The following is a 20,960-nucleotide window of genomic DNA, read 5'->3' as shown; positions in this document are numbered from 1 at the left end:
GTCAGGAGATCGAGACCATCCTGGCTGACACGGTGAAACCCCGTCTCTACTAAAAAATACAAAAAAACTAGCCGGGCGAGGTGGCGGGTGCCTGTAGTCCCAGCTACTCGGGAGGCTGAGGCAGGAGAATGGCATGAACCCGGGAGGCGGAGCTTGCAGTGAGCCAAGATCACGCCACTGCACTCCAGCCTGGACGGCAGAGCAAGACTCTGTCTCAAAAAAAAAAAAAAAAAAAAAAAATGTGCTTGGCAAAAATATGTGGTGGCTAATTAATATATTTACATTTTCTAGTTATAATGCACTTGGGATATTAGTTTATGAAAATTTTGAGTACTTTCTAAAAAGTAAATAATTAGCAATAGCAAAATTATTTTAACTATAATACTTAATATATACAAAATATGTAAATTACAAAAATACAAAGGCTATAAGTTATACAATTAGGCTGGTCTATCTTATAAATAAAATATATATACCTCTAGTATTCTGAGAATAAGCAAAGGATTACAAGTGTTGTAGCTGTTCCTCCAGATAACCATTTGTTCATTTATTAACACCAGAGGCAATAACACAACGCTAAAAATAAACATGCATCAATTGTACAATAAATACTTACAAAAACCTCTGTCTGTCACAATTAGTGAGTGCAAACAGAACTTATACCCAACCTTAGTGCATTTTTATTTTCACAAGTAAAACAGAAAAGGAAAATAGTGAATTTAATGCTATTCAGCACCTTTAGTAAAGTCAAAAGACTCAACATCTCCATATATCAAAAACATTTGCATCTGTATCACCAAACATGTAAAGTTAATTATTTTGTTCCATTTTTAACATGAATTATTTTATTTACATTACTTTTTAGTTCAATAAATTTTAACAATATTTAAAAATCATCTAAATTCATAAAAGTATTTCATAAATTTCAACATTTAATTATTATGTACATATAAGGAAGTCCATGAAAAAAGTTAAAAGAAAATGTAGTCATAAAGTTCAAGCAACATTACCAATTTAGCAAAAATTCCAACCAAATCAAGGCAGAGGGCATTCAAACATTCAAAAATCTTTATCTGCTGCCAACATGAACAGGAAAATTTCCAGTAATAAAAGTCAGTATGAGAAATAATGTTGAAACCACCAGTAGAAAATATATTTTAATAGGCATGACGTATGTTTAAGCAACAGTAATGACTTTATAGAAAACTTTTATGACACTGTCATATATGAACTACCTGGTTTGATTGTATGATAAAGGTGTATTTTAGAACTACAGAAGTTGATTTCAAAAAATATATTGTAGCAGCCATAATTTTATTTCCAGTTAAAACACAGTAAAATGTGAAAAGTAAAATTTATAATTAACTAAATAATACCCCCAGTATTAGAAAATTTTAAATCTCAAGCTATTCTAGCAATAATGGTCTCTAATATAATGTAGTCTGATGTAAGAATTGTGGAAAGCCGATAATAAACAATCAGACATAGGTATGGGCTTAAAGTTTCACTGAAATACTTAGGTAGCAAAATATATGAAAAAGTAATAGAAAAGTAAAAAGATAAAATTAAAAAATATTGCACAGCCACATTACCTAGAAAGTAAAGTTGATGTTTAAAAAGCACTAAACATGGATGATATAAATTATCTTCCATATAAAAAGGTATAAATATTTCTTAGAACTTATCAGCATCTACATTTTAATATAATACATTATTTGAAACATTGTTGAATGAGGTAATTGTCCAGTCGCTAACAATGCTTTTATACTATTGGAAATATTTGAGGGCAGCAACCAGAAAGAATTTCTCTAAAAAGATTTCCGAATCAAGAACAGCTATATGTGCAGCTCTCCCAATGAGTGAATCAGCTGTATTGGGCAATGCATTGATGACATTGTAGCGAACCAAATTACAGTCCTTGCTTTGCAGAACTGGGCGAAGCAAATTGTGGATCATTTCGGAATAGATCTGCCCTGTGGAACCAACAGAAAAAAGGAAAATTAGTTCACATAAGTAACTGAAAAAAAAAAAAAACCTATGCCAATTTTTAGATAAGTTATAAAATTTAGTTACATTATTTCCATATAAAGCAGAAAAATGGCTGTTTTTAAAAAGGTTTAATTTTCCTTCAACTATCATTTTTGGGACTGTTTATAGAAAATATAAGTAATCACATTATCTAGTCAAGTGGAAATAACAAATTTATTATACATTATTCTTGAAATTTGAATTTTTTTTTTTTTTTGAGACGGAGTTTCATTCTTGTTGCCCAGGCTAGAGTGCAATGGCGTGGTCTCGGCTCACTGTAACCTCTGCCTCCCAGGTTCAAGCGATTCTCCTGTCTCAGCCTCCTCTGTAGCTGGGATTACAGGTGTGTACCACCACACCTGGTTAATGTTGGTATCTTTAATAGAGTCAGGGTTTCACCATGTTGGTCAGGCTGGTCTTGAACTCCTGACCGCAGGCAATCTGCCCACCTCAGCCTCCCAAAGTGCTGGGATTACAGGCATGAGCCACTGCGCCCAGCCGAAATTTGGTATTTTTAACTCAAAGCAATGCCTATAACAAATAATTTTCTTTTAACATTAAGTCACTTATAACTCATTAAACAATTATGAAAATAAGCCAGCCATGGTGAGACATTTTGATAAGGCAAAATTATAAACTTGGCCTACAGCAAATACTTTAAAAATGTTTCTGTGGCAGTCAAAACTTCCAAATTATTTTAAGAAAGAATAGCAACCTCCTATAGTCAGATGAACAACGTGAGCTTGGCTCAAATAACAAACAGGATCTTTTGTTTGGTCTGCGGGTTTATTTAGTACTTGTGCTCCTCTCTCCTTATTTTTGGCTAATTTTTTTTGTTTTGTTTTGAGACAGGGTGTCACTCTATTACCCAGGCTGGAGTGCAGTGGCATGATCACAACTCACTGCAGCCTCCACATCACAGGCTCAAGCGATCCTTCCATCTTAACCCTCCTGAGTAGCTAGACCACACAGGCATGCACCACCGTTTAAATTAGCCTAGCTAATGTTTTATTTTTGGTAGACATGGGGTCTTGCTATGTTGCCTAGGCTAGTCTCAGACTCCTGGACTCAGGTGAGCCTCCTGCCTCAGCCTCCCAAAGTGCTGGGATTACAGGCATGAGCCACTGCGCCCAAACTACGTTTTGCTAATTCTTACAATGGATTTACTGAGGTCATACTAAGCACATAAAAGATAAAGATGAGAACGCATCCACATAAATGTATAAACTGCCTTCTAAGGGGCAAAATATAATGCTTATGCACTACTATATATTAGTAAATGAGTACTAACAGTGTCCATGGAACCTGTGAGCTTTAGAGAGGTAAATATTAAACTTCAGAGGACAGGTAGGATGCGGCCTGAGGAATGACAAGAAGGGAAAAGTACACAGAAGCACAATCAGATAGAGAAGAGAGGTGTTTAAGAGAAAGACTGACTTAATATATACTCATCAAAAACTTTTTACTCCCACCTCTCCTCTTAGTTTTCATTGTGAGTCAGGTTGGATTTGTGGTTCCATGCTATTTTAAAAATATGTTAATACGGGAAGAGGTCTAAACATGTCTTCATCATTTGATTTCCCCTGTTCCCCAATGTCACAGAACCTTACTGTTAAGGGACATTTATCTAGTTTCAGCTACTCATCTGAAGGTTAAGCCTCTTCTGAATTTTTTCCTTAGGTGGACTCTAGCCTTTGCTAGAACAGAAGTTAAGAAAAGGTTATTTTGATGTCACAAATGTACAATAAAGGAGTACTTACCATGTACCAGGCACCATGTTAGGCACTGCCAATAAAAATGTGCTTAAGAGAGTTCTTGCCTTAAGGAGCTGTTCACCACCACAATGTAGAAAAACAAAGAATTAAGAGTTTAAAATCAGCCTCATTCCAAAAACGGATTTGAGGCAATAATGAGAGGTAGGAGATCAGGTGTTTTTTTTTTTTTGTTTTTTTGTTTGTTTTTTTTTGAGACAGAGTTTTGTTCTTGTCTCCCAGGCTTCAGTGCAATGGCGCAATCTCAGCTCACTGCAACCTCCACCTCCTGGGTTCAAGCTATTCTCCAGCCTCAGCCTCCCAAGTAGCTGGGATTACAGGTACTTGCCACCATGCCCGGCTAGTTTTTGTATTTTTAGTAGACGGGGTTTCACTATGTTGGCCAGGCTGGTCTTGAACTCCTGACCTCAGGTGATCTGCCTGCTTCAGCCTCCCAAAGTGCTGGGATTACAGGCGGGAGCCACCACACCCAGCCGGAGACCAGGTTCTTGACCTAAGTCTGTAATTAACTAACTGACTTTGGCTAAGCCACTTAGTATCTCTGGGCTTTAGTTATAAAATGAGCAAACAGGACTCAAGTTTCCTTCTGGCTCCAAATGGCTATAATTTAAATTTATTTTGTTATTCACAAATAGCAAAAGAACAAATAAATAAAGTCTTTATCATTTACTATCGGTAAAGAGGGGCAAATCCTTGCTGCCACCTTTGTGTAAAAGTGAGGTACAGCAGAACATGTGACAAGGATGACCGCAATTGTCAGTCCCAATAATTCAGAGGAAATCAAAGTATGAACTACGTCTGAGGCAGCAAAATGGAGAAGCATTTGTAATTAGATGAAAGAACTTCTTCATTGGTAAAGGCAGTTCACGTGGCAGGTGAGAAGAAAGGAAGAGAAATGGAAGAAGGATAGCTGTTAATATAAGTGGGTGGAAAGGAAGTAATAGGAAAGAGAAGAGTGACAGATAAGAGAGAAAGTGACTACAAGAAAAATTTCAGAAAGAGCTCATTAATACCTATAACTCTTTGAAATACTTTTATTCCATTACCTGACTGTTTGTCCTTTAAAGCCGTTTTACACATTTCAATGCGGGCAGAGTGATAAGGAACATAGCGATCCTGTAGAGATCCCACTAGCACAACATTTTTGAAATAATGAAGCCCTGTGAATAGAATATAATAAATTATAATGCAGTAGTTAACCAGATTTAAAACAAGTTATTAGTATCATATTAAGTGACCAAAACATAAATTTCCTTAGCAGTACTAAGTTTCTGTCTTTGTCAATACTTGATGAATCCTTTCTCCAAATTTCTACATGTTCTCTACAAAAAAGCCTACTTCACTGTTATGTAGTGTTGATGCTGAGTGAGAATATGTGTTTGCACTGGGAGCAAGCACTGTTGCTCAGTGGTGTGGAGATAGGCAGGAAACAGAATATGTGGACTAATATTCTATAGAAAGTATTCCATGATATTCTTACCTTCCAAAAGGTATTCATCAATATTTAGGACTATTTCCAAAGAAACAAAATTATACTCTTCCATTAAACAAAACACTTTATAAGAAATCATTTAAAGCTGACTTTTTACTTTCTTTTCATTTATAACACTTGCCTAATATGATTTATATTTTCTTTTTTAAAATTTTTATTATTTTTTGAGATGGAGTCTCGCTTTGTCGCCCAGGCTGGAGTGCAGTGGTGTAATCTCGGCTCACTGCAACCTCTGCCTCCTGGGTTCAAGTGATTCTCATGCCTCAGCCTCCTGAGTAGCTGGAATTACAGATGTGGGCCACCACATCTGGCTAATTTTTGCATTTTTAGTAGAGATGGGGCTTCACCATATTGGCCAGGCTGGTCTTGAACTCCTGGCCTCAAAGTGATCCGCCCACCTTGGGCTCTCAAAATGCTGGGATTACAGGAATGAACCACCACTCCTGGCCTAAAGATCTTAATCTCGGGAAAAGTATGGATTCACACACAGCCAAGTGTGACAGTATGATACTATCTATGCCAAAAATAAGGCCATCCTTCCTTTTTCCTAATGAGACTATACCACTTTTTTGGGGGAGGTGACATTTTGAATGTATACAATCCTAAAAAGATAAATGAAATTATCAAGTATCTATTAGAGAAGTTAATTGAACATATGTTTAAAATAATATTGTATAAAATATTAAGAAAAAATGACTCCTCTCCCACCTTCATTCTCACATCTCATGACACAATTTGACACCAATATATTCATCATTATCAGTGCCACTTTGGGAATCATCTATGTGTCCTAGAGCACAGGTATTCATACATTTACCTCTGGAGTCATCTAAGACTCTCTGTGGTGTAGATAGGTGTGTATAGCTTTAAGAAAACTGATTTCCAGGATGGGCGAGGTGGCTCATGCCTGTAATCTCAGAACTTTGGGAGGTCGAGGGGGAAAAATTGCCTGAGCCCAGGAGTTTGAGACCAGCCTGGGCAACAAAGTGAGATCCTGTCTCTACGAAATTACGAAAATTAGCCAGGTGTGGTGCTGCATAACTGTAGTCTCAGTTACTCAGGAGGCTGAGGTGTGAGGACCCCTTGAGCCCAGGAGGTGCAGGCTGCAGTGAGCCATGGTTGCAGCACTGCACTCCAGCCCAGGTGACAGAGCAAGAGCTTGTCTCTAAAAATAAAAAAGAAAAAAAGAAAATTGATTTCCAGATCCCAACCTCCAGATGAGCTCTTTTCTAAAAGTGACTTGACTTTCTCCCACTTTACAAGATAAAGATATTATCTCTCCAATCTATTTCAGATCTTATTAAGGTATATGGCCCTAGGGTATAAAAGTCTCTGGAAAACCAAGCAAAATATAAAGTCTAACTTTTTCTGACAAAAAGTCAATTTGAGTTGACTGTCTGACAGTGAGAAATGGCTTTGCCAATTGGATTTTATGGCATACATTTCCCATAAATTGAATGAGCTAAATCTATAATTCCAATAGAATGAGCTGAGATTTCATATTTTATGAAAATATAATTAATGTCCAGGTATGGTGGCTCACGCCTATAATCCCAGCACTTTGGGAGGCCGAGGGTGGACCACCTGAGGTCAGGAGTTCGAGACCAGCCTGGCCAACATGGCAAAACCCCGTCTCTACTAAAAACACAAAAATTAGCCAGCATGGTGGCAGGTGCCTGTAATCCCAGCTACTCAGGAGGCTGATGCAGGAGAATGGCTTGAACTCGGGAGGCGGATGAGCCAATATCGCACCATTGCACTGCAGCCTGGGCGATAGAGCGAGACTCTGTTTCAAAAAACAAAAACAAAAACCAAAAAACCCCCCAAAAACCAAATAAATGAACCTGTACCTGGACCTTATACTCCTCTATTACCCATTTCTTGGCACAGTGTTGTAACAAAATTCTTCATGAGTTTTCTATGTGTCTCCCTTCTCTTCCTTTCCTCCAGTTCTTTACTTAACCTATTCCCAGAAGTCTTTCTTCCTAATTACCCCATATAAATTGCTCTTTCAAGATCATGAATGACCTCGACAATGCTAAAAGTTTAAGGGTCAATTCTCAGGCCTCATCTTGTTTGACCAAATTTTAATTCTACCTGGTAGCCTGAATTTGCATCCAAAATACAATGGTTATTTCAGGCCAGTATGTCTTCTCTAAGTAAGTGAAAATAAGTAACTGAGAGATCACCCTGTGTTAGTGATTTGAATATAAGGCAGCACTCTCCTTTCTGATGGGTAATTTTAGGAGAAAACAAAACTTACTTTGTTTTCAGGCATATATGACATTTTATTCTTTACTCATCATTCTCTCTGCTTTTAATTATCATTTTTATATCTGCTCATCAAATCTAAATTTCTGGCCTGCTTTTCTTGCCAGATAACTTGACACAAAGCTTTGTGTCACTTTAACATTCACTATTCCTAACACCAAATTCTATTTCCAAAATTTCGCTTGCTATCTTAAATTCTTTATTCTATAAGCCTATTCTTATTCTAGTCCAATGAGAAATATTGGCCAGCTTTAATTATTATTATTATTATTATTTTTTTTTGAGATGGAGTCTCGCTCTGTCACCCAGGCTGGAGTGCAGTGGCGGATCTAAAGCTCACGCAAACTCCGCCTCCCAGGTTTCGCCATTCTCCTGCCTCTCAGCCTCTCCGAGTAGCTGGGACTACAGAAGCCGCCACCTCACCCGGCTAGCTTGTATTTTTAGAGACAGGTTTCACCATGTTAAGCCGGGATGGTCTCGATCTCTGACCCTGCGTGATCCATGGAGGCCTCCCAAAGTGCTGGGATTACAGGCTTGAGCCACCGCGCCCGGCCTGGCCAGCTTTAATTATTAATTCCCTCATATATACTGCATCATCAAGTTTGGCTTGCTTCATATGTAGTATATGTTGCATTCTCTTCTTACCAGTATCACTGGTATTCTCTACTTGCTGGTCTCATGACTTCCATTATAAATTTCTTTCCTGAGTTTTATTTTATATGTTTCCTTCAAGTTAAATTTTATTTTTAATTTTTTGGAAGAATTTTAAATTATCCTGCTTCCTTTTCTTTAAAAAGATTTTTGTAATGTTTACATCCATTATAAAAATTAAGTTATGCAATATATCTGGGAGGGATAAAAAAGTGACCATATCTTTGGTTTGTCCCAGTTTAAAGTATCAGATTAAAATTATACATTATAAAGTATACGTCTTCCCTCAAAATATCAATATTGGCTCCCCTATATTAACGTCCACTCAATTTAGCTAAGTAGTCTTTAACATCAAAATCTGGCCCTAACTTTTGGTGGGAACTAGGAACTTACCCAAGTTGAGGCAGTCTAGTTGAGAAGAAAGGACATATTGGACAAGGGATCAGGAGACTGATTAGTTTAGGGTTGAAATCTGTATCTCTGAGAATACCATTTTATTTCAGCGTAGTATGGAACTACTGTTAATGAATGTAAACACATCAAAAGGTTAAAGGAGAACTTCCTACGGTGTGCAGTTATAGGTGGGTCCAGAAACTGATCTGGTTAGCATTCTCAGATGACTGGGTAGGGCTGAAGTTCCCAGGCTGGTCCCCTCTGCTGGGGGAACAACCTGGTTGGTTCACTGGTTTATCTAATAAACACTTGGTGTGCTTCAAAATATAATCATTTGGCGAGTAGCAGTGACTCAAGCGTGCTTAATCCCAGCACTTTGGGAGGCCCGAGCCGGGCCGATCCGCCAGGGTCAGGAGATGAGGAGCCATCTGGCCGCCTGGTGAAACCCCATTCCTGCTAAAAGTGCAACCAGCGGTGCGAGGTGGCGGCCTGTAGTCCCAGCTACCGGGAGCTGAGGCAGGAGAATGCGTAAACCGGGGCCGAGCTTGCAGTGAGCTGAGATCGGCCACTGCACCAGCCTGAAGCGTGAAATAAGATCATCTCATCATTTAACTGGCGGCAGCGGTAGCTCAAGCCTGTAATCCCCAACTTTGGGGAGGCGAGATGGGTGGATCCGCGAGGTCAGGAGTCAGCGAGACCATCCTGGCTAACACCAGTGAGACGGGTCTAAAACACAAAAAACCTGGCAGGTACTGCCGTGTTGGCGGGGCGCCTGTAGTCCCATGCTTGGGAGGCTGAGGCAGGAGAATGGCGTGGACCAGGGAGGCGGAGCTTGCAGTGAGCTGAGATCCGGCCACTGCACTCCAGCCTGGGCTACAGAGCGAGACTCCGTCTCAAAACAAAAACAACAACAACAACAACAAGAAATCATTTGCTATTGATGCCCTGATGTGAAAACGATTGGAAGAAGAGGCTGGGTTAAACTATTTTTAGTGCTCTATATTCAAAAAAAGATGTAAAATATTTTATTAATTTCTCTCCAAGTTAAAAAAAAATTAAAAATGTTATTGCTTAGTGCTGAACAAACAGTAGGCTCTCAAATATATTGACTAACAACAGATTTGATTTTTAATAATTCTGTAAGTGGCTCCTGAAATGTGTATTTCTCAAGAGTTCTGGATAGGTGACATATAACTGTGTTACCTCTCGCCCTACCCTTTTTCATTTTTAGAACTGAAGCAGTTTGGCTGGGTGCAGTGGCTCATGCCTGTAATCCAGCACTTTGGGAGGCCGAGGCGGGTGGATCACAAGGTCAGCAATTTGAGACCAGCCTGGCCAATATGGTGAAACTCTGTCTCTACCAAAGATACAAAAAATTAGCTGTGCATGGTAGTGGGCACCTGTAATCCCAGCTACTTGGTAGGCTGAGGCAAGAGAATTGCTTGAACCCAGAAGGTGGAGGTTGCAGTGAGCTGAGATCACGCCACTGCACTCCAGCCTGAGCAACAGAGCAAGACTCCATCTCAAAAAAAAAAAAAATCTTCAACTATTCCCCTTTACTAGCTCCTCTTGCCTTCCCCCAACCCCACTGCCGCCCCTGCTGCCATTCACTAAGGACACAGCTAACAGTTGTGTACAGGCATGCCTCATTTTTTTGCATTTTTCTTAACTGAGGTTTATACAAAGGGTTTCTTATCAAAAGCAGAAACCAGACTCAATTGTATCTGGATTACTTATATAAGATACATTATTTAATGTCACTGATGTCTGTTCTTTCTGAAAATTCATAGTAATAAAACATTTTGCCAGATGTTTGTTAGTACTGTTTACAACTCCAGAAAATTGTACACTTAAAATGTTTAACTTTTTCAAATTCAGTATTTATAAAGCAATCAGTTTTATACAGGTATACTTTGTTTAACTGTACTTCGCTTTACTGTGCTCTGCAGATATTATGTTTTTTACAAATTGAAGGTGGCAACCCTGCGTTGAGCAAGTCCATTGGCACCATTTTTCCAATAGTACGTATTCACTTTGTGTCTCTGTGTCACATTTTGGTAATTCTTACAATATTCAAACTTTTTCATTATATCTGTTACAGTGATCTGTGATCAGTGATCTTTGATGTTACTATTGGAATTGTTTTGCAATGCCATGAACCATGCCCGTATAAGACGGTGAACTTATGAACTATACTCTGACTGCTCCACCAACGGGAGAGACATTTCCAGTCTCTCTCTCTTTCCTTGGGCCTCTCTAGTCCCTGAGACACAACTATATGGGAATTGGGCCGATCAATAACCCCACAATGGCCTCTAAATGCTCAAGTGAAAGGAAAAGTCACATGTTTCTCCCATTAATTATTTTTATTTTTTGAGACAGGGTCTCACCCTGACCCAGGCTACAGTGCAGTGGTGCAATCATGACTCACTGTGGCCTCTACCTCCTGGGCTCAAGGGATCCTCCCACCTCAACCTCCGAGGTAGCTGAAACGACAGGTATGCGACAACACATTGGGTACATTTTTGTTTTTTTTTTGTAGAAATAGGATCTCACTGTGTTGCTCAGGCTGATCTCAAACTCCTAGGCTTCAGTGATCCCCAGCCTTGGCCTCGCAAAGTTCTGGGATTACAGGCGTGAGCCACCATGCCTGGCTCTGTTTCTTACTTTAAATCAAAAGCTAGAAATGATTAAGCTTAGTGAGGAAGGCATGTCAAAAGCCAAGACAGGCTGAAAACCAGGCTTCTTGTGCAAAAGAGTTAGTCAAGATGTGAATGCAAAGGAAAAGTTCTTGAAGGAAATAAAAAGGGCTACTTTTCACTATTAAGCCGTTAAGAATTATATGAAACGGCTACTTTAAGCCGTTAAGAATTATATGAAATCTACTCTGTCTGTGCTCTATTAATGGAACAACAAAGCCTGGATTACAGCACATCTGTGTACAGCATGGGTTACTGAATATTGTAAGCTCACAGTTGAGACCTACAACTCAGAAAAAAAGATTCCTTTCAAAATATTATTGCTCATTAACAATCCCCGTACTCAACTAAGACCTCTCATGGAGATATACAAGGAGATTAATGATGTTTCCATGTGGGCTAACACAACATCTATTCTGCAGCCCAAGTGATCCATTAGTTATTTTGACTTTCAAGTCTTATTACTTAAGAAATACATTTTGTAAGGTGATAGCTGTCATAGGTAGTGGTTCCTCTGATGGATCTGAGCAAAGTAAAATGCAAACCTTTGGGAAAAAATTCACCATTACAGATGCCATTAAGAATATTCATGATTCATGGGAGGAGGTCAAAATATCAACATGAACAGAAGTTTGGAAGAGGCTGATTCCAGCCTTCATGGATAACTTTGAGGGGTTCAAGACTTCAGTGAAGAAAGTAACTACAGATGTGGCGGAAATAGCAAGAGAACTAGAATTAGAAATGGAGCCCGAAGATGTGACTGAATGGCTGCAATCTCATGATCAAACTTGAATAGACAAGTTGCTTCTTATGGATGAACACAGAAAGTGATTTCTTGAGATGGAATCTAGCCTGGTAAAGATGCTGTGACCATTGTTGAAATGACAACAAAAGATTTGGAATATTACATAAACTTAGTTGAAAAAGCAGTGGCAGGGTTTGAGAGGATTGATTCTAATTTTGAAAGAAGTTCTACTATGGGTAAAATACTATCAAACAGCATCATGTGTGCTGTAGATATCTTTTGTGAAAGCAAAGAGCCAATTAGCGCAGCAAACCTCATGGTTGTAATTTTTTGAGACGAGTCTCGCCTTCTGTCGCCCAGGTTGGAGGCAGTGGCCGATCTCAGCTCACTGCAAGCTCCGGCCCTGCCCACGCCATTCTCCCGCCTCAGCCTCGAGTAGCTGGGTCACAGGTCACACTCACTCGCTGTTTTTTTTTGTATTTAGAGATGTGGGGTTTCACCGTAGTACAGATGGTCTCATCTCCTGGACCTCGCGGATCCGGCCTGCCTCGCCTCCCCAGTTCGCTGTTGTAATTTAAGAAATTATTATAGCCACTCTAATCTTCAGCGCAACCACCATCCTGATTAGCAAAACATCAATACTCAGCTGAAGTGCTCATACCACAGCACTTTTTTATATTTGTCTCTGTCAGCTTGTGCTGGAGTGTGGCGACTGCTCACTGTAAGCTCCGGGCCTCCCGGCTTACGCCATTCTCCTGCCTCAGCCTCCCGACTAGCTGGGACCACAGGCGCCCGCCACCTCGCCCGGCTAGTTTTTTGTATTTTTTAGTAGAGACGGGGTTTCACCGTGTTCGCCAGGATGGTCTCGATCTCCTGACCTCGTGATCCACCCGTCTCGGCCTCCCAAAGTGCTGGGATTACAGGCTTGAGCCACCGCGCCCGGCCAATCATTAGCATTTTTAACAATAAAGTATTTTAAAATTAAAGTATGCATTTTTTTTTTAGACATAATGCTATTGTACACTCTGGACTATAGTATAGCGTAAATATAACTTTTATATGCCCTGGGAAACCAAAAAAATTCACGTGACTCACCTTTTTTTATGGTGATCTGGAACCAAATCCACAGTATCTCCAAGGCATGTCTGTATTTTTTTCCAAATTCCTTTCTTGGTATACACACGATTTATTTTTCATTTTAAAAATATAACTAGGATTATAGTAGTTATGCTATTTTATGTCTTTTTTTCCCTTAATATTTTGGGGACAGCTTTTCATGTTTGTATAAATAAATTTATCTCATTCTTTTAACTTCTACATGGAATTACCAGGATTAACTTTTAGTATGTTTCCTATTTCCCTAGCGAAGGACATTTATGTCCATTCCACTTCAGAGGGGAACGGACATAAAAAAAGTATAACACTGCAATGAATAGCTTTTACCTAATTATGTGAGATTTCTGTAGGAAAAATCCCAAAAGTGGAATTGTTGAGTACATTCTTAAAATTCTGATAAATGTACTCTCCAAAAAGATAATGTCTCCTTCCACCATTAATATATGAAGATTTCTGTTTCACACGCTCATCAATACTGTATAGCATCTTTTAAATTTTACCAACCTAAAGGCAAAAATGATTAACTTATTGTTTATTGGCTTTCCATATATATGTATTTTTAATTTTATTCTTTGGTAGCTAACTACCTCTTTTCTCTTTTGCCCATTTTTTTTCTGTTGGGTTGTTATGTATTAGGAACAGCAGTACACATTATACCACTCAGGCATAAACAATATTACATGTTACCTCCAGATGTGTGCTCTGTGAATTAATTATGTATTTGCCCGATCACATGATCATTTAAAACTTCCTCACAAATTTCCCATTGATTAAGATTTTTAAAAGATTTCTATATTTTTAAGAATAAAAGGCATTACATTTTTCCAAATAAAATTATATTAAAGACATTTTTCAAAATAGCTCTTTGCAGAGATTCTGATGTACTTCTCTAGAGAAACACCACTAAGGTTTGGAATTACTGCTTTAGACTGAGATCCCTGCAAGAAGTGTCTATGGCTCCTCATGTTCACGCAGCTCAGTGGAAGTAGGCAAAATCAGTAAAGAATAGTCAGAGGATTTCAAAGATACCCTTTCACTCTCAGCTTCCATGATAATAAAATAAATGTAAAAATTCTGATACTGATTAAACACACGACGCTGTTATACTTCTAAATGTGATTCTTACGACAGTATCGTACTTTAAAAATGCATTTTAAACTTGGTAACCAGTTTTCTAGTTATTCAACAAATATATTAATACTAATATTGTGCTTTTACACAGAAGGTTTGTTTTTTATATTAGCCAAGAACCAAGTTAGTTAAATATATTATGGCCCTTTTTGAATCTTTTGGTTTCAATTTCTTGTCTAGCAGTGTTGGCTACAGAAGACAAACTCAAAGTGAAGCACGGCAAGCTCTAGAGGTGCAGTGCTGATAGGAATTACAGCAGTACTTCACCTGTGTTGAAGTACAGCCAACAAAAATGCCGGAAGTCTACTGTGGGAGCTAATATTCTAGGTTCATCTTTTCTATACCTACCTTGATTCTAGCTCCTCAAAGACAACCTAGTTAACTGGTCTGTGGGTGAATACTTCACTGAGCCCCTCAAGTGCCTAATTATTTGTTGAATGGTTACCTTTAATTTGGGAAAGTGACAAGATTTCCCTATTTATAGGATGACATGGTTTAACCAGAAAAATTTGTAAGTATGTTGTTACTTTTTACCACGAAAAAGATTAAAATAAATCTTCCATATTGCTCTGGACTACATAACATAATTGATACATGAACACCTTCATTGCAACTTTCATCTTCATAATCTAAAGTCTTTCCAATTCTTCTGGCTACTCATTTGTTCTAAAACTTCAGAGTTTTAATGCAATTCACTTTGAGTCATTTTGTGTTTACTCTCTGGAACTGGCTAAAGCAGTGGTTCTAAACTGGTGATTTTCTGCCCCAAGGAATATTCTGCAGCATTTGAAGGTATTTTTGGTTGTCACCGCTGAGGGTGGAAAAGTGTATGTGCTACTGGCATCTAGTGGGCAGAGGCCAGGGATGCTGCTAAACATGCTACAATGTTCACAACAACCCCTGAAAATAAAGAATTCTCCAGCCCAGAATGTCAATAGTGTTGAAGCTAAGAAAACTCTGTACTTTTAAAACTGATATACTCTAAACAATATTAAACTATTCTTATTTTTACTCATTTTAAATAAATTTGAATGAATTTTCTTCCTAAAACAATGTTAGCCGATGCTGGTTCTTTCCCACACTTTCAGAAACAAAATATACATATTATTTACATATCAAAAGTGGTACCTAAGATTAAATCCCTCTGTAATCTCCTGGATACAAAGAGTACTTTGTACCTCAGAAGGACAGCAGGAGCTTTATTTAATTTTTATACTTTATTGGTCAGAATTCAACAGCTGGTAAAAAGACTCTAAGCAAGTTATTTTTAGGAAGATCTTAAAATAAGGATACTTTGTTTTTGAAATTCCAACAATGAATAGATTCTTTTTTGGCTATTTTGAGCCCTCATTATGGAATGTCAGAGTGGCCATGATTCCTCTCTCTGCTTTAGTAATATAACCTTGACTACTTTAACACTGGTGTCATCAAATGTCTGTATATTATATATTCATTTTACTTTTCGCATTGCTCTAGCTCCTTCATCTTTCTTTCCCCTGCTATTCAATGCTGAGATGCTTGTATGCTGCCTGCAAATTATTTACATATTCTATTAGCAATCTGTAGAATATCATAGGTTTTGTCAAAAGTTGCTATAAAAATTTAATGAATGTTTATAATTGTAATTCCTTAATCAGAATAGGTAATTTCCCTTTAAAAGTAACATTTCTGTAACCCTTTACCAGATCTATTGTGTTCACAAGAAAAGGTAATTTCTCACCCAATACATTTATGATTTTTATAAAAAATATAGTATTTCTCAATTGTTTTACAAAACACACAAATTACTTTAGGCTTTTAAAAAGCTTTCTTCATTTTAAAATAATGAACAGCTTTCAATAAAAGAAAAGCTATTAACTAATGATACGTTGCATAGAAAAAGACTGTTTCAAAAGGATGACCCACAGAAGAGGCTTTGCTTAAATAAAAAAGGCCAAAGGGCGAAAGCCTGAATTTTGATTTAGACAAGTAATTTTAGGTAAAAGAACAGAAAATTCGCTGTTCAGAAGAAACTGAAGCAATAATCAAACCAGGACATCCAAGACTGTAGCTTAAGAAGAATAAAATATAAAAAAGAAACGATCACTTTTGATTGTTTTAAACCACTAGAGAATAGCATATTGGTTAAGTACTCTTTTTCTTTGTTCTATGTTTTCTTGTTTTATTCATTTGTTTGATGTGAACCTAAATATTCTATTTTGTGAATAAAGTAATTATATGTAAATATACAGGCATAGCAACTTTCTAGGGATGGACTACTCATTTCTCACAATTCATTAGATGATGCCCCCCTGTCGCTCAAAAAACCCAAAACCCAACACCCCACATGAAATAGTTCGAGACACTTGTTTCAATCTCTACAACATTATAATTTTAAAATCAATTGAAATACTTGTTGATATTTAAAAGTGCAATTAGAGGCAGCTTCTTAAGTTCTTGAAAACGTACATTGTTGGCTTAACATGATGCAGTTTGAACCATGCACGAATGCTTACTAGCTTTTCATAAAGCTAAGTGACCTCAGGCAAGTCATTTAATCTCTCTGTGCTTCAGTGTCCTCACCTACAAAGTGGGGACAATATTCCTACCCCAGAGAGTTAAATAAGCTAATATGTATGTGTGTTTAAATCATACCTAGAACGTGGTAAATGTTACATGTGTATTAGCTATTATTATTTTTCCAGTATTTTAGTATTAACCAATGCATTAGTCACAATTACCAGAAAATAGTACTTTTTTTCTTTTTGAGATGGAGTCTTGCTCTGTTGCCCAGGCTGGAGTATAGTGGCAGGATCTCAGCTCACTGCAGCCTCCAACTCCTGGGTTCCAGTGATTCTCCTGCCTCAGCCTCCTGAGTAGCTGGGATTACAGGTGTGTGCCACCACACTGGACTAATTTTTTTGTATTTTTAGTAGAGAAGGGTTTCACTATGTTGGCCAGAGTGGTCTCAAACTCCTGACCTCAGATGATCCACTCACCTCGGCCTCTCAAAGTGCTGGGATTACAGGCATGAGCCACTGCGCCCAGCCAGAAAATAGTACTCTTTAATGTTTTTTCCCAAAATGGATATTAATTCAATTCAGGTATATACTAATAAACTTGTGAGTACAAAGATAAATCTTAAAACATAAAAACAATTTTAAGTCGTTCAAATAATTTTTATAACTAGTAATATCAGCATTTAGATAAAAGTTTTGTTAAAAAATTTTTCCTAAAATAGATATATGTTGTTTGTGTAAACATCAATTTTTGTAATCTATAATACCAGCGGTTTTTTTTTTTTTTTTTGAAACAGAGTTTCAGTCTTGTTGCCTAGGCTAGAGTGCAATGGTGCGATCTCGGCTCACTGCATCCCACGCCTCCTGGGTTCAAGTGATTCTCCTGCCTCAGCCTCCCCAGTAGCTGGGATTATAGGCACCCACCACCACGCCTGGCTAATTTTATATTTCTAGTAGAGATGGGGTTTCACTAAGTTGGCCAGGATGGTCTCAAACTCCTTTCCTCAGGTGATCCACCTGCCTCAGCCTCCCAAAGTGCTGGGATTACAGGTGTGAGCCACCATGCCTGGCACTAGTGGGCTTTTTTTTTTAGTTTTTGAGACAAAGTCTGGCTCTATACCCCATGCTGGAGTGTAGTGGCATGACCTCAGCTGACTGCAACCTCCATATCTCTGGTTCAAGCAATTCTTGTGCCTCAGCCTCTGGAGTAGCTGGGATTACAGGTGCACATGCATGACCATGCCCGGCTAATTTTTGTATCTTTTGTAGAGATGGGGTTTCACCATGTTGCCCAGGCTGGTCTTTTTTTTTTTTTTTTTTTTTTCTTTAGACGGAGTTTTGCTCTTGTTGCCCAGGCTGGAGTGCAATGGCAAGATCTCGGCTCACTGCAACCTCTGCCTCCCAGGTTCAAGCGATTCTCCTGCCTCAACCTCCCGAGTAGCTGGGATTACAGGCATGTACCACCATGCCTGGCTAATTTTGTATTTTTAGTAGAGATGGGGTTTCTCCATGTTGGTCAGACTGGTCTCGAACTCCCGACCTCAGGTGATCTGCCTGCCTCAGCCTCCCAAAGAGCTGGCATTACAGCGTGAGCCACCGTGCCTGGTGCCCAGGCTAGTCTTAAACTCCTAAGCCCAAGCAGTTCACCTACCTCAGCCTCCCAAAGTGGTGAGATTACAGGTGTGAGCTACTACACCCAGCTTATGATAGTAGTATTATTTAAGTCACTTCTTTTTTTTTTTTTTTTTAACCATTTACCATTTACTAAGTTTTGAACGCTACAGAATCACTTTACACATATTATCTCACTTAATCCTTTTAATAATCTTGTGAGATACTACTATTCTCATTTTACCAATAAGGAAACTGGAGTTTATTTAAATTAGGTAGCCTAGTCAGTGTTTGAACTATAACTAATACCTATGTGTGATGTCTAAGTTTGCTTCTTAACGGTTTTAGACTAGTACAACCAGATCATGCATTATAAGGTGAATAATAAATTAATAACTTAACAAAATTGAACTAATCCTTAAGAACAGCTCAAGTACAAAAGATATACTCACTCCTGTTAATAATTAGAAACTTATTAACACACATATCTGTAAAGATGTGGAAGGCCATGGATTAATCTATATTGTAAAAATTTACAGTTACATTTTCTTTAGTTTAGATATTCTTATGCTGCTATTACTATTGCTAATTAAACTTTACTTTGTATAATGCTGTATAAAGACATAGACCTCAGGAACACTTATGTTCAGCTCTGCCTTTCACACATTTCCTAACCTGTCAGCAAAGGGTATGAACTCCATAGCTCCACACAATGGTTCTAGCTAATGTTGTTTATGCCATGTTTCATTTTGTAGGAATATCCTGTAATTTGATCAATCAAGTATATATTTCTGTATATTGTAAGAAACTTACCATTGATGCTTCGTATCATTACAAACAAAATAATAAAACCCAATCTATAAGAGAATTTTCCTTTCACTGATTCTAATAATAGTACCTGTAATAATCATTCCCAAATCTCTTTCTCATATTAAGAACAACATTTAAGGTAGAATCCTGAAAAAGCTAAAGCAGGACTCAAAAGTAGTGGTATTTTCAATAACTAAATCTATTAATATCAAATATTTCAAGAGTAGAATGGAAGACATGGGTGATAGGAATGAGGATAAAAAAAGATGTAGATTTAAATGGCCAGGGCTTAAGTTCACAAATCCAAGTAACTTTGGACTTGGAACTACCAGTCGCTGATTATATGGGCTAGACTTACATCTTACTATATAACATTTAAACTGTTTTTGAATATTGAAAATAATATTAAAATATCATTGATTCATTTGTTAATCAATCGGTATATACTAGAAGAGCTATGGTACATACTGAATGTGTATGTAGGAAATGGGAATGAGCTGTCATGACAGATCCTACTTAAGGAAAGGAAGTTAAGACATAAAAATAACTGACATGAGATAAACTATAATGAGTATGGTAAAAGGTTGATTTATAATGGTATGGAAGTTCAGAGATAATATTAACAATTTTGAGACATGGGAGGCAAAGAAGTGAGGTCAAACAAAGATGATCCGAAGATGTCTCAAAGAAGTAATTGAGAGAACAGTACTATTAAAAAAAGGACAACAGGAGAAATGGCCAAAGAAGACAGTATGTTCTGTTTTAGATGTATTTAGTTTGATATGTAAATTGAGATGTCTAGCAGGCAAATGAGGATTGAAATTCATTAATGAAATCAGTCCTGGAGACATAAGATTGGGGACAAAAAGGAAATCTGGGACAGCTACTTAGGAGGCTGAGGTGGGAGAATTGCTTGATCCAAGAGTTCAAGGCTGCAGTGAGCTATGATTGTGCCACTGTACTCCCGTCTGGGTGACAGAGAGACCCTGTCTCAAAAAACCCCAAAGGTATATAGCGAGTATTCTGAGAATAGAGGAGCATTAAATCAGATAGTGCATCAAGAAAAGCTTTTGATAGCAGGTGGCATTAGAGTTTAATTTTAGAAGATAAACAGAATTATTTCTGAAAAGATGAGTAAACACATGAGGGGGAATGGGTGACACAAAAAGCATGAGAAAATGCAAGCAATCAAAAACCATGAATAGCATGACCACAGCAAAGGGTGTGTGTGTGTGTGTGTGTGAATGTGTAGGATAAAAAGAAAACAAAGAATCAGAGACCAGATTATAGAGGGCTTGATGCTCTTATCCATGGAATCTAAACTTCACTGTGGACACCACAAAGCATCATGAAAGATTTTCAAATGGGACCAATACGGTTTGATATTAAATGGCCAATATAATCTATGGCTTCACTGGATGATCATTTCATCTAACGAGGAAGTGAGAATGGGGAGAAGGGGGTATATATGTGGAAGGGTAACTAGTTTGAACAATAATCTAAGTAAAAGTGATGAAGGCTGAACTAAGGCAGTGGCAAAGAAGAAGAAGAGAAGCATCCATCAGCCATTAAGAAGGTTAAATGTTTTAAAACTTGGTAATTCCGTAGATATGGGGTATAAATAAGAAAGCAGAGTCAAGAACAGTTTCTAAGTTTCTCACTAGGCAGATGGTGATGCCATTCCAGTAGATGTGGAATCCAGAGAACTAATCAGAGGGAACAGATGCACTGTCTGAAAACACT

General features: G+C 37.9%; 1 protein-coding gene across 13 annotated transcripts in view; it reads right to left on the bottom strand.

Annotated features, from left to right (window-relative positions):
* Positions 1 to 516: 516 nt before the first annotated feature.
* FAM135A (family with sequence similarity 135 member A) overlaps positions 517 to 20,960 on the bottom strand; it is a 135,207-nt gene continuing 114,763 nt past the window's right edge. For all 13 annotated transcript variants that reach the window (XM_003897792.5, XM_009205456.4, XM_009205455.3 and 10 more), the window contains 2 exons: positions 4,847 to 4,960; positions 517 to 1,973 (listed from right to left, as the gene is read on the bottom strand). In XM_003897792.5, coding sequence (XP_003897841.1) covers positions 1,768 to 1,973; positions 4,847 to 4,960 — 320 coding nt within the window. In that variant the 3' untranslated portion in view covers positions 517 to 1,767. The remainder of the gene's footprint in view (positions 1,974 to 4,846; positions 4,961 to 20,960) is intronic.

This window comes from Papio anubis, chromosome 6, assembly GCF_008728515.1.
Source record: "Papio anubis isolate 15944 chromosome 6, Panubis1.0, whole genome shotgun sequence".
Lineage (NCBI taxonomy): Eukaryota > Metazoa > Chordata > Mammalia > Primates > Cercopithecidae > Papio > Papio anubis.
The sequence above is the reverse complement of the archived record's forward strand: the minus strand, read 5'-3'. Positions and strand labels throughout refer to the sequence as shown.